Here is a 25,126-nt window from a genome sequence, read left to right on the forward strand (position 1 = left end):
TTCGCTGCTTTTTTGCATGGAAACTGTAAATGATCCACTTAAGGTACTAAAATATGGTACTAAAATACATTGATTTGTAGATTGTAATCTTTATAATCTAAACAATATTAAGATTTACTGTTACCACATCACAGCTCCATGGTCCTTGGTTCAGTCTTAAGCTTACTGTCTTTAAAAATGCAAATGAGTGTCTTGGCTGTGGAAAATTGCCCATAGTGGTCTATGGTGTATTCTAATGTGTTGTGCCCATTGTTCCTGGGATTACCTCTGTTTTCACTGTTTCTCTGACAAGGATATTCATTCTGAAAATGAATGAATGTTTTGGAACAGAATTCACCTAAATAAAATTAATCAGTTGTGAACAATAAAGTCCTTACCTGTTAACTCATCTCAAAAACTAGACTGAAACAAACCCTATAAAATGAGGGCACTGCCCTTGTATTAGAATATTTTTGAAATATTGTTTTAATGACCCCAAAAACCATAATATTGTTAAAAAATATTTAATGAGGTTGTCACAATAAATAATTTATTTTTCTTCCTTGCATTCTGGATAACACAGGGCAGTTTAATTTGAACCTCATGGACTCTGTGTGTGTACATTAGATTAGATTTTAAAGTCATGATGTGACTAACTTCAAAAGTGTTTAATATGCAAGATAAGACAAATCAATAAATTTATACACACTTTTGGCAAGGGTGGGGAGTTTGGGTTTGCTCTTGCTTTTTTTCCTTTGAGGTGTTGTTCAAAGAGACTTGTGTCTAATACGTGCACGTCACTCTGTACCATAATGACACTGAGCAACAGATTTTATAATTTACTACATTTGATGTACTCAAATGACATCAGGGACCAGATAATTTGGGATTTTAACAGACCTGATGTCCTGCAGACTCGGAATTAATGCTGTCTAAGCAAGCTTAGTTGTTTTCTTTACCTGGCACAGCTGATCAAATGCCTTTGTGTTTATTCAGAAGTAAGTTTGGTTAATTAATAAAGAATTTTTTTCCCCAATGGTTGGCAAAAAGGGAGTACACTGGATGTACAATTTTATCCTGCACAATTTCCAGAGGACACAAATGAACATAAAGACTTTATTAATGATTAATGAGATACAAATGTCACAAGCTGGGTCATTTCAATGGTGTTTTTAGTAAAAATACTTTGATACATTCTGTACAATGGCTCTATACATTTAGGAAGGCATCACCTAAAATAAAATTGTGGAAATTATGGCCAAAATAATAAAAGAAAATCATTAAAAAAAAATGAAATGCTGGTATAGGACCATGGGTGCAAATGGCACTTAGATCGACTCTGCAATTAAATCACAATTCAGTCCTCGCCGGTTTTTCGAATTATACCCATACCAGATTAAGCAAACAGGGAGTCATAAAAGGTATTTTATCATTTCTTCTAATCTGAACCAATTTGAATGAACAATAAGGAAGATTAGCAGAAAGGCATTTGTACCTGTGGGTGACTGAATAACAAATATACTGGAAGCAATATACAAAATTTATCATAAGATGAAATTAAGCAAAGATTTGCATCAAATTGATGCACACAAAGGAACACACTCAAAAATCCACACAGCACCCAGTAGGGGTTCAGTGGAACCTCAAAATACATTTTAACAAACACCACCATTTATTTTCAATGGTAACCCATTAAAAAGAGACAAATGTCTAATACACATCATCTTAAAATGGGTGTCTACCTCTTTTATCTTTAAAAAAAAGGGATAATTTCAAAAATGGGTACTTTAGAAACAACTTTTTCCTAGAAAACTAATTTGTTTGAATTTTTATTCAGAAACTCTCAACATTTGCTTTATCAAACTATATGATTTCTTAACATCCAATTCCAGTACGATCAGCATTTTTAAAGAGCCCTTCAGTCTAGTACACAAAGAGAGCTTCCACAGTATAAGAGTCCTCACTTTCACCAGTCAAGTGCTTTTATTCCTGCTTTAACAACATATTTGAGACGTCACCTTTTCTCTCTCAGTGGTGTTCACCTCTGAGGTATGAATGAGATGTGCTTCCTGTTTTTCTGCATCCTCCATGGCTCACTCATTCAAGGAAAGGATAATGTCATCTTCCAAGTCTGAATTATCAGAGCTATCTGCTGGAATACAAGAGCAACAGGAGGAAATATTAAGATCTCTAGAGAAGGGATGAAGAGTGTAAAGAATGAAGGGAACAAGCAGGCATTCTACCCACAAGTGCCAATTTCAGGAAAAAAATTAAATCAACTCACTATTATCAATTGCTAGTTCAACATCTTCCTCGTTGTCCTCAGAATCATCCTCATCATCATCATCCTCATCATCATCGTCGTCATCATCTTCACCCTCTTCTTCCAGGAGACGAGCCACCTCTTCATCATCAGATGGGGAAAAATCCTGCTCACCATCTTCCTCCTCCTCCTCTCCATTATTTTCATTCTCTAGCTCTGCCATCAAGGGGTCTGTGTCAATATCATCCATATCATCATCGGAGTCGTCATCATCCTCATCATCCTGATCTTCATCCTCCTGAAAAAAAAAAAAGTCCAAACAAGTTTCATTACCTACAGATCCAAGTGTGTCCAGCCAGACAGGTGGTTTTATCATTATCTTGCAATAACCTCCCAGGTCAGTTCACTGACTCAAAAATACTATTATTTGAAACAATGAAACAACTGAAAGAGCAATAACATGGAGTAGTCAAGATTTCTTGACAATTGTTTAAGAAGACTTCAAGATGGCTTCATGCAGCTGGGACAAAAACCAATTAAGTTAAAATGTTACAGCAGAAAAACACAGATTTTCTGACCTCCAGGGTAGAAACTGATGACAGTGGATTTTCACAGTACCAATTTCACACATACCGTGCCTAACTTCTACCAACACATCACCTGCCCCACCAGGGGTGAGAGGACACTAGACCATTTTTATTTAAATTTAAGGATGGCTACAAGGTGCAGTCTTTTTCACCATTTGGGAAATTGGACCAAAATGCCGCCATCTTCCTTGCGTCAAAATATAAACAAAGGCTGAAACAGGAAGGTCCAGTATAGAGGGAGATCGCTCTGCAGAACGCACTGGATAATGCAGACTGGGACATGTTCTGGTGCAGCTATGAAGATGTCAACATGTTTACAGAAATAATTTGACTTATTGGGACACTGAGAGAAGATACCGTACAAAAAAGCAAAAAAGTTTCCCAGTCATAAGCCTTGGGCGGAAAAAAATGTGAACTCTCGCACAGCTGCCTACAAGGTGGGATTGTCTTCCGGGAACAAGAACAGCTACAAAGCTGCATTGTAAAACATGCTCAGTGTGGTGAAGGGAGCAAAGTAAAAGATCACAATTTCCCAATTCTGATTAATGTGAACATCAACTGAAACTCTCGACCTGTATCTGCATGGTTCTTTGTGTTGTGCTAGGTGTGATGAATGTGAACATGTACGGGTGTTTCTAATAAATTGGATTTGTATACCTTTAAATTAATTTCTTAAAATAAGTAAGATTTTGAGATCATGAGAAGCAAAGAAGAGCCAGACTGAGGTGTGCAAGGTGTGGATGAAAGACCACATCAAAACTCTGCCATACCGAGCCCAAACTCTAGACCTGAAAACCTCTATATGAGATCAAGAGGATGATGGATAGTCACAAGATGGCCATGAGCTGCTTGAATTTTTGCACCAGAAGTGGACAAAGATTGGTGAAAAGCATGTCAAGACACATGAGTTATGATTGAAAAATCGGGGTTATTCCACCAACTATTGATTTGTGAAACTAAAACTAGCTGATGCTCCAATTGATTGGCCACCGATCATGATCGGCAGATATTGGCTAAAAATAGCTTGATCGGCGAACCCCAAAAGCGCAGATCAAAAAAGCCGATCACCTGACGTAAATTACTCGCGCGACTTTTTCACACGTGCATGCACGGTGCACAGGTAAACAACAGCAGAGCGGAGCTTACCAGTGGCAACATGAGTTCTCCAGTCTGGAAGTTTTTCCAAAGTGTCCGATAAAGACATAAAGTTAGCCGTTTGCAATGTATGTCGTGATGAAATCCCTCGAGGCGGAAGCAAGCAACGACATTTTAATACCACTAACATGATTAGGCATCTTAGAACACGCCATACAACTGAATATGCAGAGCATGAGAAACTAAACCAGCCGAAGCCAACAACATTCTCATCCCTCAACCAGCCGATTGTGAGTGATGCATTTAGTAGTGATGCGAGTGTGAGTGATGCCTTTTATGATTGAGACCTGAAGGATTTTGTACTCTGTGTTAGTAGGCCGAGGCCCAGCATGTTTTGGTTTGAAACATTTTGTGGCCAATTGTTTAATTTTAATATATTCAATATTTTATTTACATTTTACAAGTAGCCTGGGCCTATGTAACCTCATACCATCCCAAGTTCATCTGGTTGGTAACTATCTGCTTGGCCTCGTTTCTCTGCCTTGTTATTTAGAAAGGATGGCATTGGCTTACAGTAGCTTTCATTATTTTATTTTTTGGATCTGATGTAGTTGGTTCCTCAACTACATCAGACGTTCATAATAATAACAGAGAGAAAAAAAAAAAAAAAACACTTGCCATAATTTTGTCCTTTGTGGCAGTAGCCAGTTTTGGTGTAACAAGTTTTACATTTTGCTGCCAATTATAAAATGTAATCAGTGTATTAAAAGGCTACATCCCATTAAGCTGATCTGATGTGTCTTGGTCTGCCTGACCCCTCTTTGTTTGGAATAATTTTAAGTTACTCTGCCTTATTTGGGAAAGATAGCCTACAGTAGCCTTAAGTTCTCATTTTCTAAAATAAACACTTGGTGGTTCTTCAAGATCTTGACTGTAGCCTCTTTCTACAGTTTTTTTTCTCAATACAGTTAATTTAGAGTTAATTTAATTTCTAAAAATGGTGCAAACTCTGCTATATTATAGATAAAAGATTCCCATTCCCCTGCCATTCTGTGATCGGCAGTGATCGGCAATCGGCAGATCATGATCTTGGTGATCGGTAATCGGTGATCGGCCCCAAAAATGCTGATCGGAGCATCTCTAGCTAAAACATTAATATTGTACTATATAAAAATAAATAAGCTTTTTCGTGCCATTATTTGATCCATGAAAAGGTATAAGGTATATTATTTATTTTGAGCAGTTATTTTCTGGAAATAAATGCTCTAAATACAATATGTTCATTTGGAATTTGGAAGAAATGTCAGTAGTTTATAGAATTATGCCTATTAATAGTAAAAACAGAGAAAGAGATAATATTGCAGTTGTCTCTTAATTTTTTTCCAGAGCTGTATGTAGACAGCAACAGCAGGTAATTCCTGTTCTTGAAATTTCGAAACAGCATGTGCCAATTAAGCGGTATCTTCTACCCAAACTTAGAGTTACCTACAATTAAAATAAAAAACACTGCATAGCCTAGGAAAAATATGGTAAGATTGGTTCACCTGATCCTCTTCATCCTCTTCTTCCTCAGCCAGTCTCTGTCTGCCAACTTCATAAAGTCGACACACTGTGTCCATATTTAAAGAGTCTTGATTCTGATGTGGAGAAATGCATTACAACGAAAGCCTAGTGTTAGAACAAAACACAATATGGTTTCAAATAATATTTTTCAAAAATCTACTAAAAATATTAGCAAAACGTACTTCAATGACTGCCAGGTAACAGTCTTTTGTGTCAGTGCACAGGTCAAAAATGTTCCTCTTCACATTAATGGTGGCTGACAAAAGAAAAATTTAAAGCAAGAAAGGTTATACTGATATTCTTAAATTACCAAAAGCTCTGTAATAGTATGTTTTGAACTGCAGCCTTAAAACTGGGACCCTAATTAGGAATTATATAACTGAATAATATGAAACCATATTATATAACCAAGAATCAATTTATATAAATTAATATAATTATGAATATAATTTATATAAATGTAATATGAAACCTTATCATAAGTGAATAATAAGACTTTAATAAATGAGCAATGTGTTCCTTTGTTCCTATTAATCTGCCCTATCAAAGCTTACTAAATAAGAGGAAAAATAACAGGGACAAAGGGACACGATACGAGAAACTATAATCCCCCCCACCCCACACTTGAACTTCCAAGTTGGGAACATTAAAAAAGATTTACAACTGTAATCCGTCTGTCCATCCAAATGCTGTGAAAACACTGGGTTTTGTTAAATAGTTGCAATTATTCTAAATAATGAGCTCCTCGTTAATTCCCTGTGTACATTTCACCAATACGCGTAACAGGAAGGGAAGGGAAGCAAAGAGACAAGTGTTTAATCTAGTGACTCGATAAAGGTTGTACCTATTGGTTTGTAGTCAGTAGCATCAAAGGTCCTGAAGGAGGAACCAAAGGGGCTTTTCATCTGCTGCTCCATCATTTCATCCTCATCATCAGCCTGAAGCATGGCTGAGAGACATGATTTGGCCATTAAAATGACAAAATAAATAGCTTTACTGGTGTTTAGAGAAATTTAATGTGCTTCAGATTAAAGTGCACCTTCAATCCAGATTAAGGGACAGGTAACCACATGTTCAGAAAACAATGTATATGGACACCATTGTTTTGGCAATATTTTCATTTAAATTTTATTTAAAAAAAAAAAAACAAAAAAAAAAAAAACATGCATCATCCACAGCTACCCATTATGGTTTAAGAATGTCCAATTAATTGCTCTGTAGATCCATATATGCCCCATCCTAGAAGGCACATCATGTTCTATGGAAGTAGCTTAGTAGCATTAAATGTGAACCATCAGTGTCTTTATGGTTGTACATCTTTCTTCACACGGTTTCTTAAACAGTAGAACATCACTTGGTTGAAAAAAATGGTTGGCTCAATTTTGTGGTCATGTGACAGGCATTTTTTTTTTCTTAAACTAACTTCTTGCTCTGCAATGCTGGAATATGCTTCTTACTCAAACACAACACGAATGTGATTCCATCTTTATACAGCATTGGGGCTTCTCCATCCTAAAAAGTCATTCAATGATTCTCACCAATTTCTTTTATCAATTCAATATATTTAGCTAGCATGCAAAGCACTGTCAGTTTTCTTTAAATTTGGCCAAGTGGTCAATCTTGAACGCTAGTCCCTGCTGTATACACAAAGTGTCACTTTAACTTCCCGTTTAAGAATGAAATAAAAAAAAAAAAACAGACAAGGAAATTACAGCTAAGAAGCTATTTCACAGGGTTGACTGAGGTTTACCTCCATAAATGACTGTTCCATTGTTGTTGAACACAATTCTGCACTGATCCAGTGCTGGTACAGTGTGAAGCAAATGAAAAGTCCTCAAGTCCCACTGATATTGTCATTAAGGAATGGAACCTACATTTGTAAACTATGGAAAACATTTCAGCAAGTTTAAAATGTACACACTGGCAATTTAATAACAGCCTTTATAAATTTTAATTTTGCATATATACTGTGGGGTAGACCACAAAAGCTGGTAGGATACAATCTCTGTATTGATGATGACTTCAAGGCCGTTGGGGTGGAAAACACCGCTGATGTTCATGTTGAATTTATCGAACTTGTGAACAGCCTGTGCTGAACGCACATCCCACATAACCCCGTCATTTAGCACCAGGTCATCAGTCGGATTGAAGGTGGCACAGTTCCTCTTGTAGTTGTTGGCCAGGTCAGGGTTGTTTAAGGTCAGGGTTTTCTGACCAGTTTGAATGTCATAAATCTGTCATTGTAGTAGAAGTGAAAGTAACGAAAAGAAAAAGAGAAAAAAGAATGGAACCTGGTTTTCAGCATTTGAACCTTGGAGCACATAAATCAACAGAAGTACTGCCTTTTATGTCCATTATAGCTTTCAATACATAGACAAATTTTCAAATATTTCTAATATCATCACTTCCACATTTTAATAATTTACTTATATAATAGAGTTTTCTTACATGAGCAATGTGTTCCTTGGTTCCTATTACTCTGTCCTGTGAAAGCTTACTAAATTCCACATAATGATCATCTAAAAAGGAATGCCTACAAAGGAAAAGGGGGAAAAAACAATTTTTTGACATTTTTTGATGACCAAAAGTGTCTTACATCTGTCTTACAGATGACTTCAGAGCAAGTGTGTTTTTTATTAGACTCACTTCATTATGAACACAGATTTCATTCCCCATAGTACAGACAGAGGATAACTCCATGAAGCAGATGTCAACAGTAAAGACCCATCCTGCAAGAGAAAAAAATCTTAATTATATACATGTTGACGCATATAAGGACAAACATATACCTTGATACTTGATACCTTGATTGAAAACAAACAAAAAACCAGCACCACTTAATTGGAACCATTATAAACTAAAAAACACCCAGTAGTGAATGTATGTATTTGTGTCTCATTTCAATAGTTTGAAATATCATTTTTAAATTCTGTTATGGGCTTGCTCATGCAAGCCATCTCTGAAAAGTTTTGGAAAAAGTTTTTGCCTTTCTTTGAGATATGAAATTAGTATGAATTATCAAACATGAGAAATATTAAGTAATATGAAACTTTAATACAATTAAAGCAAGAATGAAGAGACAATTTTGGGCATTAATTAAACTGATGATATCTGAAACTACATATAGAAAAAGACTACAATTTTAAATTATTTAGTTTATACAAGTTAATTAGATTCAAAATAATTTTAATATTCATAACATCCAATACACTACCATTCAAAAGTTTGGGATCACTAAGAAATTTACTTCTTGTTGTGTGCTCACATACCCTGGATGGCTCAAGGTGTGTAATGGCTGAACTATGGCAGCTGTAGCTGGCTTCCTCTTGTCCACTGAACACATTGTATAGTTTAAGCTGCCCAGTGCATGTACCCAGCATAAGGAAACGCTCCCGTGCTGAAAATGCACAACACATAAAGCCGCTCTCATCTTCCTCTGCTTCTCTGAACACTGAGATTGGCCTAAACCTTAAACACACAATAAACCGAAAATCTTTAAATTATTTACAAGTAATAATTAAACACATTATAAAACACTATACAGACACACAGACACTAAATTCCTTAAAATAACTGCCAGTAAATAAACTCCAAGTTATTAAATTACCTGCTGAAGATGAGATGCCTGTCAAAGCAGCCTCCATCCACCCCTCCATATTTAGGATAGGCTACCCTTCGTGTGTGACGTGCGGTGAAGTTTGTGGGTGCCTGGCACCTCTGCTTTGGCTCTGGACATTGGTGGGGCATGAAGAGGCTGAACGGCGGGCATGTGGTGACCGGGTTCTTACAACGTGCATGCTGCTCCCGTAGGTACTCTGTTATAATACTACAAAGAGATTAAGGTAAACACAATGCACGCCTCATATCTGAGAATTCCAAAAGTAAAAAAAAAAAATCCAGGTCAGAATCTTGATTTTTTTTTTAAGCGGTTTCCATTTTACAACTTAGTGTTCATTAGTATTCCATTAGCAGATTGGTGGACAAAGCCTTGATTTTAAAAGTAAACATACAATAAATGACTAAAGTTTAATGCCACTCAGAGTTTCCCCCACATACAAGATTTAAAGAAACAAATTCTATAAAAAGGCTGTTAAGTCTGTTAGATCTAAATTAGATAGGCAAGCATGTAAAATTGAGTGTATTACACTTAACTAAAGTATGTTATTATTACTGGCATGTTATGCTTTAGTAAATTTTTAATAATAATAATAATACCAGACCTATCAAGAGCTGGCGGTGAGGGAAGATGACGGTCCAATTGTTTCTTCATAGCTGGACTCTGGCTAAATGCACCATGGTCTGATTTCTGCCTCAAAACACGTGGTTTCTTCAGTCCTGCTGCATATGTAGACGGCCGTTCCCTTGAGAACACGATTCGGCCGACAAGAGGAGAGCCAGTGCTGTGGTGAGATGATGAGGGTGGGGCTGGTGGAGGGGGCTGTGAAGTAGATGGGCGGGACTGTAGGTGAAGAGATGGAGTAGGCACATGAGAGGCATGGCCTCCAAGCCGTGCTGCCACACCATTGGTGAGGCGAGGAGTCCGTGGGATGGCAGTTGGTGTAGGGGGTGTGGAGACAGATTGTGAAAATGGTGCTACACTAGCATGAGCATGGATGCACATAGGCAGGTCAGCCTCTTTGGTTAGTGCTGAAGCTGTATCAACGAGACCTTTTGACAACAGATGATTCCGAACGAGCAGAAGCAACTCCTTCTCAGGGAACGTGATGCGTGTTTGTGCTACAACATTGGCACGCTGCAACAATGCTAGTGAAACATCTGTGCCAATTAGGAGTGGCTTTCCAGATACGTGCTCTATTAGCTCAGCAGAATATTTGCAAAAGCGTACATGGTCATTGCGTTTGTCTTGAAGTACAGGCTCCTTCATTAGCTGCTGGATCTGCCCACTGCTGAAAAGTGGTAACTTGCTGATAATTTGTCGCACTGTGGTGCTTCGTGCTAAACCCACTAATGCTTTGCAAGCTAACGCACGGATTTGGTCGGCATCTGTTATGGGCATTTTAATTGTGAGCAACGAGAGTAAGACCTTGATACCATTATTGGACTGGACCACATTCCACATTTTGGCCAGGACACTTTCGCTGGTACGGTGGCTCTGGGGAAGACGACGTCGTGGTGCTCCTGAGATAAATTTACCAATGCTGGAGATGCGCTTGTCAGGGGCACACACACAATTAATCACCACCTGCAGAGCTGACTTCTGGATCTCTGCATCATTCACAAACACCTCACCCTCTGCTACCACCAGGATGATGCTCATGCCTTCAGTAGATTAACAACAATTACAACCAGTATAACAGAACCAATTCTGCATAAATCAATTTTTTAATTCAAATTTTTTTTAGGGAATAAGCAATGATGAAATTTTGCTTTGCATTCACCAAGATAGGCTTATCATATACTTCCCCAAAATACTATATTATAAAAAACATGAAAAGCCATCTACTATCTACAACATCAACTATCAAAATTATTTTCAGTGCATAAAAAAAAAAAAAAAAAAAAAAAAAAAAAAAAACTAATTCAACAATCCCTCACCTACTGTGGAGATAGTAGACCCGCCTTCATCCAGTACAGCAACATTTTCAGCCAAAAGAAGCTGCGTTTTTGGGATAACAGTGAGAATGCTGAGGATGTCTAGTGCATACCGCACTGTGTCACTCCTGTGAGATAAAATATCTACACTTTAATTTAAAGATATCAAAATATAAATATAGCAATATATCAATAATACACAAGGTAGGCATAAAGTTGTAGGCAGTTAATGAAACAATTGCTTAAGTGTAATGCATTTGTTCTACATATACGTCTCCTTTGTTAGAAGAACAGATTTTAATATCCAACCAGTTCTATTTTAAATGTTTACATTTTGTCTCCTATTCATGTTAAATGTAAGACATTAAATATGTTTCAAATATACTGCAACAAATGCAAGTATCCTGATGTATGTACACATCACAATTTAAGATTAACTGCAACTGGAATGGAATTTACTGGGAACAGATGTAATGGAAAAAACATCAATATAGTCTCTAAATTTAATTACAAATGGAAAAAAAAAAATATTTGAATGCATAAACATGACCCCTCTATACACCTTGGTTTAGAGCCCCCTCCTGTCTGCTAGGTGAACTGCATCAAAGCTTTGGCTGTAAAAATAAAAATAGTTTCCACCATTTAGCTTCCCCAGTGTAATAATTAAATACTCACTGTAGTATTATGACAAGTTTTTTCTTTGCCACAGTCGCAATCGGGGATAAATACAAACCCGCTTAAATATAAGTCTAATATTAATTTTTGTATTATATTATTCTTTGTATAATATTAAATTGCATGTCTTACATTTCTTATGTCCTATAAAGCTGCTTTGAGCCAATGTCCAATGTAAAAAAAAAAATTAAACTGAATTAATTCTTCAACCCTGTAAGCCTGTCACACAAATACCTCCCAAATTCACTAGTGTTTCTAAATTCACGATCCTTTGTCTCACCTGCCATAGTAAGTCCTCCAGTCACAAGCGATGGAGATGAGCTGCAGCAGGAGTTGGACACAGGACAGCTTGTGGAAGACCTCGGCAGGCTCCCAGTACAGGCGCACCGGCCCGTGCTCAATAAGGAATTCCACCATTTCAACCACCTGATCATGAGTGTAGGAGCAAGGCTAGAGGACAGACACACATAACTACAGTATACTGTTCTATACACAGTACATATGCTTTTTAATAAATAAAAAAAATTGCTTTTGGAAGGAAATGGCTTATAGCAAAGTATGTTTCTAAAATTCTTTTGGAATTAAGGATGTTCATGTGTGAGATACACATTGACTTAAATTAAGTCTGAAATAACAACTATGACCACTTCACAAAATATGAACCAGACATGGCAGTATATTTTTGCAGATATGCACATAAATCAGGTAAAAAATTGTTAGAATGTACCTTATGGAAACACTGCTGGTGTATAGTTTCTGTACACTGTACCTTGTAGTAAGGCTGGGGATGGATGGGTGCTCCACCCTCTGTGCGCTGCAGACTCTGTTTTACTTGTTCCACTTTAATAGCCAGGTGGGCTTCAAAGTACCGCCGTAGAGCCATGCAGGTGTGTTTGGCCGTCTGCCTGCTGGAGAAGATCTCATCATCACTCAGCAGTGCCCCTTGGTCTTCTGGATTCAAAATCTCCAGAGTACTTATCTGGATGGACAAATAATTTTCCATAAAAAACAGAACTATACGGCCTATGACAATTACCAGCTTTATAATAATATTGTGTTCCATTCAGGCAATGATTTGAAAAAATGATTTGTTGCCACTATAACACTATTATAGTCTTAGTGAATGAACCAAACAATTTCCTACACTATGTTTCATTGGTTTGCTCATTACTCTGTGACTACCCAGGTTCTATCGCATAAAGGTACACATTAGCTAAGTGGATATTCACACAAATATCATTTATTAAACTAAGGGCCCAAGTACCCTAAGTACTAAAGTAACCAAGCCAAATAAAAATGTATTTTAAATCAAACAATATTATAATAATCATTACATTTGTTTCTTACTATAAACTTTAAGGAGGAAACCAAATAACACAGCACATTATGCATATATTGTGGTCACTAGGGTACATAGCACTGCCAGGGTTTTTCCTACATTGAAAATTTTTTGGCGGCCACCAACACGATTTTTTTTGTCCCGCCAAAGCCTTATTTGATCTGTAATTGTGTTTTGTGAGTGAAGCAGACTACTGACAGAGTGACGGAGAGAACGAGCACAGCACCCCACCCCCGCGCGGGCACTTTCCGTCTTCAGTTCTGTCTTTGTTCTCTCCCTCGCATCAAAATCAACTGATCCTAAAGGTCAGAAGACCGAATTGTGAGCAACGAGAGTAAGACCTTGATACCATTATTGGCCAGGACACTTTCGCTGGTACGGTGGTTCGGGGAAGACGACGTCGTGGTGCTCCTGAGATAAATTTACCAATGCTGGAGATGCGCTTGTCAGGGGCACACACACAATTAATCACCACCTGCACCAACTGATTCTAAAGGTCGGAAGACCGAATCCATGTTTCACGTGGTGTATTATATATTACAAATATTGAGAATATTTTTGCTGAATTACCGCTGGGTGTGAAATGCAGTCAAAAAAGGTTGCCTTATCTTCTCTTACAACTTGTGACAAGCATTCCGCACATGCAGCTGACATAACTTTAAATAAACGCAAAAAAAAATCTATCCAGTTATGAAGTGTTTTGTGTGTGTGTGTGTGTGTGTTGACAAATCTTTTGCGATGTCCTAACAGCCAGGATTCCCACACAACACGTCCGCTAAAGTCCGATTCGCGACCTAATGACTCCTTTGAGCCGATTCATTATAATGAATGGTTAAAGCAATTGGTCTACCCGTCAGTGTCTGAATCGGTGTATAACAAATCATTACTTCTTAGAAGAACATACACATATCAAATGAGAAAGTAAGTGTGCTTACCACATTTAGCAAGAGTGTTTAGTAAAGTTTAGCCTTAATAATCCACAGTATATATAGGCCTATGACAATGTGTAGTAAATTACCTATAAAATCATTTAGTTTAAAGTTAGACTGGAGTGAGATGAAACTAGATCAAAGCACAAAGCAAGCTGTTGCTAGCTAGCTGCTAATTTTATTACATTTTATATGGTAAAAATTACACTATTACACCTTTTAATGCCACGTTTTTAATGCTACTTTTTAATTGATATGATTATACTAGGGTACTCTTTGCTGTGTGTGGATGACCATGTCGGTCAGCCACCACCGAAGACCAATTTTGACCCAAGAAAAACCCTGACTGCATATTCTCCACTACATTTTCAGTCGATGTGAGACCTGAAACTAAACTATAAAATGTGAGTAGCCTTCAACCTACTTTTTGTTTGTCTGGGTACGTACCAAGTTGACAAGGCGTCTCAGGCCATCCTGGTTGTCGAAGAGCTCAAGCACAGCTCGGAATGAGAAGCAAATGGAGAAGAACATGGTGGCATGACAGCATCCAGAGGCATGGGAACATTCCAGCAGCCACAGAGTGTAACTCACCACCTCTGCTAAGAGGGAGTGGGGTAGCATACACACCTGTAAGAGTAATAATGACTTTAGCAATTTAAATCAGCTTATGTAAAAAATTACAGCAACTGATTGTGACCAGCTATTTTCCTGTCTGGATTTTGCATAGTTTCTACACACAGTTAAACATGGAACTTTTTCCCTTCCAAAGATCAACAAGCAAAGACTTAAAACCTAAGTGATGAAATATAAAGTGATTCAAAAAGAAAAAAGTGTTTCACAGTGATGTTCATGAAAGAGAGTGTACAACTTGAATATTCATTGCTCAACTGGTCCTAGAAGTGAAAAGCTCTGACTATATGCCACATCCACTTAACTGTAGCATTACACCTAACAGCAGCAGAAGCAGAACAGTGTCCTCAACCAGCAAATTGCAGCATGGTATTATCTAACAAGCTGCTTGTGTTAACACAAATATGGCTATACACACATTTTCATCCCTTCCAGTTGGTAAGCAGTTAAAAACAATGACAGCTTTTTTTGGCCTATAATACATTAAAGTGAAATCCTTTGTCTCTGTTTAAGAACATCACTTGCCCTCTCCATAGCATCTTGGTTGTAGGCAAGGTAATAGAGACACAGAGAGACTCCTGTGGCAGCCATGGATGGCCGTGGGATTTCCAACAGCTTCTGCACTCCACCATGAGCCACAAATTCTGCTGCAAACTTCTTATGCAGTAGGAGAGAAGCCAGATACTATAAAATAAGAGAAACATACTGCATATTAAATAAATAGGTTAAAAAATGTGTTTCCCACTTAAATAAACATCATTTGAACAAAAGTTTTTGATAACTGCTGGGTATCTGTGCAGGAGTTTGGTATATAGTTACACAGAGAGAATGTGTTACCTTGAGGGCTTCAAAGGTTAACTGGACATCATTGGTCTGTTTTAGATCTGTGTAATGCATAAGGAGCTCTCGAGCACCAAGTTGCATGAACACCGCCAACAACTGCACACAAAATACCACAGCAATGTGTGAAGCATGAACATCACTATTGTGTAAGTTCAGGACATAGTCGTCATGCCATGTAAAAAGGGGAAAAAGTTTACAGAATGGTGCACTTTTAAGTGAACCACTCAGAGTCAGGAAGTTAAATGCAATGCAAATTATTTTTACAATTTTTAACTAGCTACCAACTATCATTCAATCCAGAAGGATAAATCAGTTTTGGTATTTAATATCTTTATATTGTTATAGATAACAGCAATTATTACTCTAGTAGTATAACTGGAATAAAACAATTCAGAACATGTTGTATAGGACAAAAATTAACTGGCAGTGGCATCACTGTCCATCATTGATTACTTCCTTATAACATGTTCCATCAAGTTTTATTCCTTACGTAATGATTGTATTCCATAATGATGGTTTTGCAGCATAGTATCAGCTGAGTACAGTACATGTTAAGGTAACATTAGCTTACCATACAAGAAAAAAAAAACACCACTGTTATGCAGGAATATAACCTCACCTCCTGGTACTCTCCCAATGGTGTGAGGTATTGAAGAATAAGACGCTGCTCAATGCCTGCTGTAAGTGGGTATAAGTGGTAGCTGTTCCCAATCACCCATGGGCTCATCTCTGACCAGCTGCTGTTGGACAACTCACTGAAGCTGCGCTCTGGCTCTGGCAATGAGAAGTTCAACTTCTGTTTGGCCTTCCTACCATTCTCTCGCTCCATCCTCTTCCTGGAATCTTTGGCTCCATTACCAGGGATCTCTGACTCAGACTGGTGTGGCATAGGCAATTTCATCACCCCTTTGACACCAGAGCTGACTCGACTGCTGCTTTTCTGGGTTAAACTGGGCTCAGGGGAGACCGCTCCATCTGATTCATGTCCGAAGCTGTTATTTTCCGAATGAATATGTGAAGGGCTGGGAGAAAATTTGCCATCTACTGCTTCCTCATCCAGAGGGAGCAAGGGCTCCATGGTCTTTCGTAGACTGGGCCGTTTGAAGTCCTTCCTGTTTTCAGCCTCTTTCTCCTGTAGTTCTCTGAGCCTCTGTAGCATTAAGGGAACCTGGAATCAGGAAAGTTTTATTCAATGGTGAGAACTTGCTATTTAATTACATTATTTAGTTTCCCACTGAACAATTATTTGTAATACCATATAATACATTTACCATTAAACCGTTATTAATGGCTAGTGTTATTATGTTATAATATTCCATCACAATGTCAGTTTGGTTCACTCAATCATACACTGTATTTCAATAGTTCATTGGACCACCTTTTGCATTGATTACAGCACATATTTGCCATACTAAAACAGCATACCCAGCAACTAGAGCTTCCAGACCAAAAAAAACAATAGATAACAGGATTCCAGGAAAGGAAACACAAACTGTGCATTTATGGATGGACGCATGTAATTGAATAATATTTTCATTTGAACCAACATTTTGTAGCTGTCGATTTGTGTTTTAAATAAAACCATAATTAAAAGTACATATTAAATGTAGATAACTGAACAACAATGTGTGTATGTGTTGAAGTGATAAAGTGCCAGGCTAAAGTTGGCACAGACCAGAACAGAGTTCTCCTCACGGTAGTTGGCAGCAATGTCCTGGTTCTCCATGGCTCCTGCAAGCAAACCAGTAGCATATATTCTAAGGGGCTCCTCAGCCTCCCGGGCCCATTTAAATAGGCGTTCTACAATGCCCTCCTTCAAAACACACACAAAAATTCATTGTTACAAGAAAGTCAGGACTGCCACTTTATACACAAGTTAAAATGATGTATGGCAGGATAACCATGATAATTAAAAAATCTATTTGGTTCTTTCTACTGAACTTGGGAATCTGATGGGTATAGTCTGACTGAGCTGCCTGAGGATTAACTGTCTGCTACTGGTTTGCCCTTGTAAATATGGCAAAACCTGCCAGTCAGACAATTGCTAATACATTGTTTGCATACATAATGTAATAAATAAAACATATCTACTCGATATACATAATCTATATACAACACATGCTGTGAACCTGAATTCTAAACTGGAGTCAAGTCATTGTGCTGAATTTGTTCTCAATTTAATACAACTGAATATGAATAAATGTACAGTCAAGTAAGACATGTTATCACACAAGAAAAGTGTAAATAATTTAATGTTAAGACCAAGATGCTGTGATGGTGACGTTCGAAATCAGTGCAAAGGGTTGATATCCAGGTCCTGCTAGAAAGACAATCTTAATCTTCAACTACTCAGCCATGTGCTTGGATTGTCTTCTGCTTTCAATAAACAATGTATTCTTTACCTTCTCTTGAAAGACCACTGCAGTCTCCAGGCCTGGCATGATGTTCAGCAACAGTCGACATGCTACAGTATTCAGTGGAACTTCTCTGCTTGTCATAACATAGGAGTTTACCAACTGTAATGCACAACATCAATGCAATAATCACAAAAGTCGACAGTCTAATTAAGGTTTCTACAATATAGGGCTGGGCGATATGGCCTAAAATAAAAATCCCAGATTTTTTCACAAAAAATCCGATTTAAATCGATTCCCCCCCTCCTACTGAAAAATCAATCTTCAGATTGCAAAGAAATTGTTTTAACTTTATTTTGTTTTGATTTTCCCTTCTGGGATTCTGATAACCCATTGGGGTTAAGGTGCAATCAGAAACAAAAAGGCAAAATGACAAGATGGCAGGCCCTGCCATTGTAAACAGTGAAAATATAACATAACGTAACATAATGTAAAATGTTACCTAACAAAATTATGTGACCCTTTTTTCTTTAAACACAAGTTTAACATATTGTTATTCAGTAGATAGGATGTAGTTCTGATAAAGTGCAAACAAAACGCTCAACAGCATTAAATATCAGTGCAAGAGAGCATAAGGTGCTTATTTGTTGTGCTTTAGTATGAACATCCTTTTTTCCTAAACATTCTTAGCCTGCTGGTCCAAAACTTTCAGCATGTGAATAAATCCCGGCTTTTCCACAGTATATATTGGCACCATATCTTTAGCAATATACATTGCGACTGCATCCCTGATCGCTTTTCAACAGGCCCCCTTCTTATCATACTGGATGCAGTTTGAAAATGTTTCTAAGACGGTAGGTTGTTTTCTGGTGGGTGTGCTTGTGCTGCCGCGGTCTTTTTCATTTTGCAGGGCACAACATCTCTCCCAAGGTGCTGCAGTAAATTAGTCGTACTGCTACCTTTGCTAGCAACAGACTTTAAACACACTTTGCAGTGGGGCCTTGTTTGTTCTGTGTCTGACGCCGCAAAACCGAACCAATTCCATATGACAGGTGACACTGTGCCTTTCTTGGGAACAAGTTCTTCCCTGCTTGCCGCCATGTTGTTTGTGTATCTCTATGGCAAAGGCGCGGGGGGAGGGCTGAGCCCATTCGAAACTATGGGAGCCCAGAGGGGAGCATCAGCGGATGTTAAAGAGAAAACCAATTTTCATTCAAACAAGTCGACGCAAACTACACATTCGAGTAAATCGATAAAATTGATTTATCACCCAGCCCTACTACAATATGTAATCTTTATTTGTGCAAATATAATTGCATAACAAACCATGTCATAAACCTGCATTGTAGATTAGCAAACAGCTGCAATGTGTTCAGTTTAATAGGCTTGACTGCTGTACATGTAATATTAATCCACTGCCAAATATAAATCAGTGGGTACCAGTTATGACGATAATCATGTATAATGTAATTTTATTCAAAAATCATAGCCTACCATTTAAATAAACTACACATTTTCTCACACTGGTTAAAATGCTCTTATTTTGCTTTCTTTTCTAATCAAAAGGAAAAACTTACAAATTTGTTAGACAAATAAAATGTAGTAAATGTAGTGCAGGTCATCCAGGATGGCACATCCATACACATCCCAGCACAGTTTTAAGGGCATGTAGACAACAATGGGAGGATGGGACATTACACAAGAGAGCTAAACAGGGCAGACATAGAAAGGACATAGATATAGAAGGGCAACAGCCCAGCAGCAGGACTGGTATCTACTAATTTTTGAGAGAAGGAACAGGAGGAGCGCTGGCAGAGTCCTATAAAATGACCTCCAGCAGTCTACTGGTGTACACTGTCAGAAACTGACTCCACAAGAGTGGCCCCAACATCCTTAACGGGACCTGATGTCACAGCCCAGATCAATTGACATTTGCTAGAAAACCCCAGAATTGGCAGGTCCTTCAACAGTGCTCCATTCTCTTCATGAATGAGAGCATTCTCTTTACGCTGAGCACATATGACAGAAGTGAAAGGGTCTGGAGGTGAGAAACATTATGCTGCATGAATCATCCAGCTTGACCAGATTGACTAGTGGAGGAATATCCCTGAAGAAAACACACAGACCTCCATGTGCTAGCCATTGGTACCACAATGGCTGTTAGGTACCGGGATGAACTCCTCAGAGCCATTTTCAGACCATACACAGGTGCAGTGGGCCCTAAGTTCCACCTGTTGTATGACAATGCCCAGCCTCATGTGGCCAGAGTATGTAGAGTGTCCAATGATCTTTGTCACATGATTTTGTTTTCAACAAATTACACAATGTAAATAAGTAAAGATTTGTACCTTGAATAAGTTGTCCATTGAGATTTTTTGAGCAGTGCATTCATACTGCATATATTCTGCTATTTATTACCCTATTTAACTGATAATTACATGAAACCTAAAATACTCAAATGCAAGCCAACTTATAAATGATAACTTGAATCTAGAAATAATTTTAAGTATTTAAAAAAAAGTGGGTTACATGAGCTGAACCTTCAAAATTTATTGTACACTTAAACTTATGTTCAACCTAATTAAATGTGCTGAATATTTCAACTGAGGAGAGCGGCTACAAAAAGTTTTAAAACCCCTGATCTAGAACTACAAAAAATGCCAATGCATGCCCTGTGGTTAAAGCCATGTTTCTTACTGCATTCATAAAGTCATCATTCTTAAATAGGATCTTCAACAAGTGTCCCAGCATACACTCTGGGTTTGCCCTTCCTGACAGTGGGAAACAAAACAAAACACAATTAGTTAACACAACATTCAAAATCATGTAATGTATTGTGGAAAAGGATCAGGAAGAAGAACTTAAAAACCAATAACAGCAATGCAATACCTGGATGACGATCATCAAACGGGTCAGGATCAGCCTTGTGGTATTCCTCAGTCTCCCTCTCCACAAGTTCTGATATCCTGGAAAATGTACATAAAAAAACAACAACAAAAAAAAACATGGAAACCTGATTTTCAGACTGAGCAATTACTTACAGTGCATGTGCAAATTCTCACTTTGTCAATATGTTGACAAGGTCCTGAGTGTTGCCTTGTTGTTCTCGCTCCCATTGCTCCAGCAGTGCTGTGAGCTCTGCTTTTGAGTCCACGCTGCCTTCAACAGCAGATGCCATCACAAGGTCTACAAGAGACAGAGAGGTGTTATATAAGCAAATAGAACAGTATGAATAAAGTACAAAGAAACAGTGGGGATAATATAACTATTCTAGTGGAAAGCTTCATCTAACAATCTGACAGCTAACACTTCAGATTCTCCCTAGAGAGTAGCAACAGGCTAATGCTTGATTTATACTTCCTTAAACGTGTTTTCCACTTTTTTCTGCATCATTCTGTGTAAACTCTCCAGACGGTTGTGTGCAACAATCCCAGGAGATCAACGGTTTATAAAACACACAAAGCCAGTCCATCTGGCACCAACCATGCAACGGTTGTGATCACACTTTTCCCCATTCTGATGTTTAATATGAACATTCTTGACCTATATCAGCATATTTTTATGCACTGCCCCTTGATTGCCTGATAATAGCATAAATGGGGTAGTGTAGAGGTGTTATTAACGTGGACACAGAAAGTGTGTGTAAACTCTCACAACTGGGCAGTAGGGGGCAGTGTAATATGACCCAACAAAAGCTTAAAGAAAAAGGGATCACAAAATGGTTAATTTTACGTTAAAATCTGAAGTTTCACTGTAAAATAATTAAGTAGAAAGTCAATTACATACCAAGTCAATTTGCACCAAAAAATTAATAAGGTATTTTCACATAAGCAGTATTAAACATTCTTAATACTGAAGCACTATAATTTAAATAGTATAGGCTATTTGGTTTTCATTGAGTTGCTATTATGTTTTAAAGAACTTCAAGCTCTGTCACAAGCTATAATGTGCATTACATTATGTGCTATATTACACAATTTCTTTTAACAAACCTCTTTTCTACATGCACACGCATATTTTGTGTCAATTTACCTGCCATATTTTTTTGGAAGTAAGATTAATACCAGAAACGGGGATAACATGCACAAAAACGTCACACAGACAGTCATTTGCGCCTGTTGAGCCAGTCAACCTGGAACCCTGGAGCTTTTTATGTGGTATTAATGCCCCCTGTGCACAACAGCAACCCCAGGAATTGCAAAATAATTTATGTACATGTTCTGTAAATGTGTCTTTAAAACAAGAAACCATCAGGGACAGAGACGTGACTTTTTTTTTTTTTTTGGTGCAAGAATATGAAAAAAGAAACTTTTATTCTATGGTGAATCAATAAAATAATATTGAACCTTGCCATTACAAACAGTGACCTCTTGATGGTGTGTGTTTTATTATTATGATTAATAATAATAATAATAATAATAATAATAATAATAATAATAATATTATGAATCAATGAGGTGGGGGTGGGAAATGTCAAACAAACATGCTTAGCTGAGAAGAGACTAATCATTTTAAATAAACATATATTAACTCTGAAGGGGCATGTAAGAAAAACGTGAAATCCACCAAATTTGTTAAAAAGTTGAAGTATAAACCATCACCAAGTAGCCGACAAACAAGCTGTAAGCACAATTTTAGAACTGAATTAATAATATTCTCGAACCTAGCATAAGTGACCAAACACTATTATATATGTTTATTTATAACTTCTACATCGTTTACAGACACTGCTTAGCTAATCAGTAAGATGTGATCTGCAGGAAAGCTTTATATTCAGCTGTACACAGACATCTGGCAATAGCAAGTTTAGACTTTTCTAATAGGGTAAACGTTAACAAACTATGTAGTGAATTATGTACTACAAACTTATACATACATGTTTTTGTAAAAATAAACACAAGATCTCATCTAAACAAGTGTATTAAACTAGCAACACAGGATCTGAAGTGACCAACCGAAATACTTAAAACAAATTGGCTAACTAGCAAGTTACATGTGCTTCGCCAACACCAAGGGAACACCAGCACTGGTACAGACACATGCCTGTCACTACAGCGAGTTAGCTCTATGCTAAGAGTTAGCAACGTATGTTAGCATGCGTTACCTCACAGGTGTACCACCCAGTCTCTATCTCGTTTCTCAGCCCACTCCACTTCCGGAATAAGGAAAGACGATTAACTTGTAAAGAAATGTCTTGAAAACCTCCTTGTTCTTTGCCTTTGTAATATTTTATTCCAATCTGCCGTGCGCATGAAGTTTATCATGGCGACCACAATCTAAACGTCACTGTCCTGCGACCACGGTCTCTTTTTAATGACGTATGCATGTTTTAAAATAGGAGCTATGGATTGGTCCAGAGTTTATTGCGTCTTGGACCACATGATTTTTTTTATTATTATTTTGTTTACATTACCAACCATGAAGCCTGTAACGTGGACAAGAAGTAATATTAAGTTTCTGTGCTGTGTTGTGCACAATATTTTGTTAATTTGTAAAATTCATCCAATGAAAATGTTCTAATAATTTAAGGGATAAACGGGGTTTTTAGCTTTTTTTGTAGCCACACATTTTAGACTGATAGAATGTATACATATATAAAATAAATAAATAATCTTCTTCGTTTTCTTCCGGGTTTTCCCGTTAGGGGTCGCTACACATCTCCTCTTTCAACACATAAATATACAGGTGCATCTCAGTAAATTAGAATGTCGTGGAAAAGTTCATTTATTTCAGTCATTCAGCTCAAATAGTGAAACTTGTGTATTATATAAATTCAGTACACACAGACTGAAGTAGTTTAAGTTTTAGCTACTTTTAATTGTGATGATTTTGGCTCACATTTAACAAAAACCCACCAATTCACTATATCAAAAAGTTTAGAATACTTCATAAGACCAATAAAAAACATTTTTAGTGACTTGTTGGCCTTCTGGAAAGTATGTTCATTTACTGTATATGTACTCTATACGTGTTTGAGGCTCCTTTTGCTTTAATTACTGCCTCAATTCTGCGTGGCATGGAGGTGATCATTCTGTGGCACTGCTGAGGTGGTGTGGAATACCAGGTTTCTTTGACAGTGGCCTTCAGCTCATCTGCATTTTTTGGTCTCTTGTTTCTCATTTTCCTCTTGACAATACCCCATAGGTCTGGTGAGTTCTAGGTCTGGTGACCAACACCATGGTCATTTAACCAACATTTGGTGCTTTTGACAGTGTGGGCTGTTGCCAAATCCTGCTGGAAAATGAAATCACTGCCAAAAGCACCAAAAGTTGGTTAAATAACCATGGTGTTTGTGTGCTTGATTGGCCAGCAAACTCACCAGACCTGAAACCCATAAAGAATCTATGGGGTATTGTCAAAAGGACAAAAAATGCATATGAGCTGAAGTAGTGCCAAAGATGAGTCATGCCACAGACTGATCACCTCCATGCCACACCGAATTGTGGCAGTAATTAAAGCAAAAGGAACCTCTACCAAGTATTGAGTACATAAATAAACCACTCACACTGGTTTCAACCACCCTGTTGTCCCATGTGTGTGTCTGTGCTCGCTCTTTTCAGCCCTGTGTGCTACAATGGTGGAGAATGCAGGAATTAACACAACACCACAGACAACATGGATCAGATGCTCAAACAACTTCTGAAGGCCAGTGTGCAGCAGCAAGTCCAGACCCAGGGGCTCACCTAAAGCCTGCAGACCATCATTGTGGAGCAGGTGGCCCTGAGAAAATGTCCCTTTCCCAACCACTGCTGCAACACTCACTCGCTAATGATGACGTAGAGTCCTATTTCAGTAAATTCAAGAGTGTTGCCACCTGAGAGGTGAGGGGTGGATGAGTTTGCCCAGATTCTCTTTTCCATTCCTCCTGAGGGAGGCTTAATTGGCCTATCATGCCTTAAGCCCAGCTGAGGTGGAGGACTAAGAAAAGCTATGCACATAGATTCCACTCAGGACACCATGGGGAGAGGAAGCAGCCCAGGGGTGCCCGGCCATTAGAGTTGTCCCTTACAATGAGCCCATGCCTCTGGCTGGCCCCTCACACCTTGGTTAGGGTGTTGCACCTTCCATGCTGTCTATCCACCAAAGGACCCCACCACTAACATATGACCCAATTACTCCTACTGTATGTGAAAGCCTTCTTGAGCAGCAGGAGTACAGTCATGCTTGCTCAGCTAGAGGTTATATTTTTAAAATTAGATCAAACTTCTATGTATAACATGTGCTTTTCTCTATTAATAAACACCAATCAAGTACTAGTGTTTTGCACAATTACACAATCATGTAGTGAAATTCTTAAAGCATAATTTTTTTATTTA

General features: G+C 37.9%; 1 protein-coding gene across 3 annotated transcripts; it reads right to left on the reverse strand.

Annotated features, from left to right (window-relative positions):
- Positions 1-1,081: 1,081 nt before the first annotated feature.
- Positions 1,082-23,107, reverse strand: LOC132854238 (DDB1- and CUL4-associated factor 1). 3 transcript variants are annotated; one of them, XM_060882531.1, is made up of 25 exons: positions 22,915-23,107; positions 20,873-20,996; positions 20,700-20,776; positions 20,508-20,581; positions 17,859-17,972; positions 17,132-17,269; positions 16,076-16,624; positions 15,451-15,552; positions 15,139-15,297; positions 14,431-14,610; positions 12,485-12,694; positions 11,996-12,165; positions 11,044-11,168; positions 9,708-10,767; positions 9,095-9,313; positions 8,757-8,955; positions 8,134-8,216; positions 7,936-8,020; positions 7,488-7,721; positions 7,238-7,331; positions 6,332-6,436; positions 5,670-5,743; positions 5,469-5,561; positions 2,264-2,540; positions 1,082-2,128 (listed from the first exon to the last, which is right to left on the reverse strand). In XM_060882531.1, the coding sequence occupies exons 2-25, from the start codon at positions 20,986-20,988 to the stop codon at positions 2,073-2,075; spliced, it is 4,593 nt and encodes a 1,530-aa protein (XP_060738514.1). In that variant the 5' UTR covers positions 20,989-20,996; positions 22,915-23,107; the 3' UTR covers positions 1,082-2,072. The 3 variants fall into 3 exon arrangements, with proteins under 3 accessions (XP_060738514.1, XP_060738513.1, XP_060738515.1); XM_060882530.1 differs by having other exon boundaries at positions 1,082-2,131; XM_060882532.1 differs by lacking the exons at positions 20,508-20,581; positions 20,700-20,776; positions 20,873-20,996; positions 22,915-23,107 and having other exon boundaries at positions 1,082-2,131; positions 17,152-17,269.
- Between the last annotated feature and the right edge of the window lie 2,019 nt (positions 23,108-25,126).

The sequence above is a fragment of the Tachysurus vachellii genome, chromosome 11 (genome assembly GCF_030014155.1).
Source record: "Tachysurus vachellii isolate PV-2020 chromosome 11, HZAU_Pvac_v1, whole genome shotgun sequence".
Classification (NCBI taxonomy): domain Eukaryota; kingdom Metazoa; phylum Chordata; class Actinopteri; order Siluriformes; family Bagridae; genus Tachysurus; species Tachysurus vachellii.

Coding starts and splice junctions, on each gene's coding strand:
- LOC132854238 (XM_060882530.1), bottom strand. CDS start 20,988: ATGGCATCTGCTGTTGAAGGCAGCGTGGACTCAAAAGCAGAGCTCACA. Junction 20,777..20,872: donor CTTGTCAACATATTGACAAA/GTGAGAATTTGC, acceptor TACATTTTCCAG/GATATCAGAACTTGTGGAGA. Junction 15,298..15,450: donor TAACCTTTGAAGCCCTCAAG/GTAACACATTCT, acceptor CTTATTTTATAG/TATCTGGCTTCTCTCCTACT.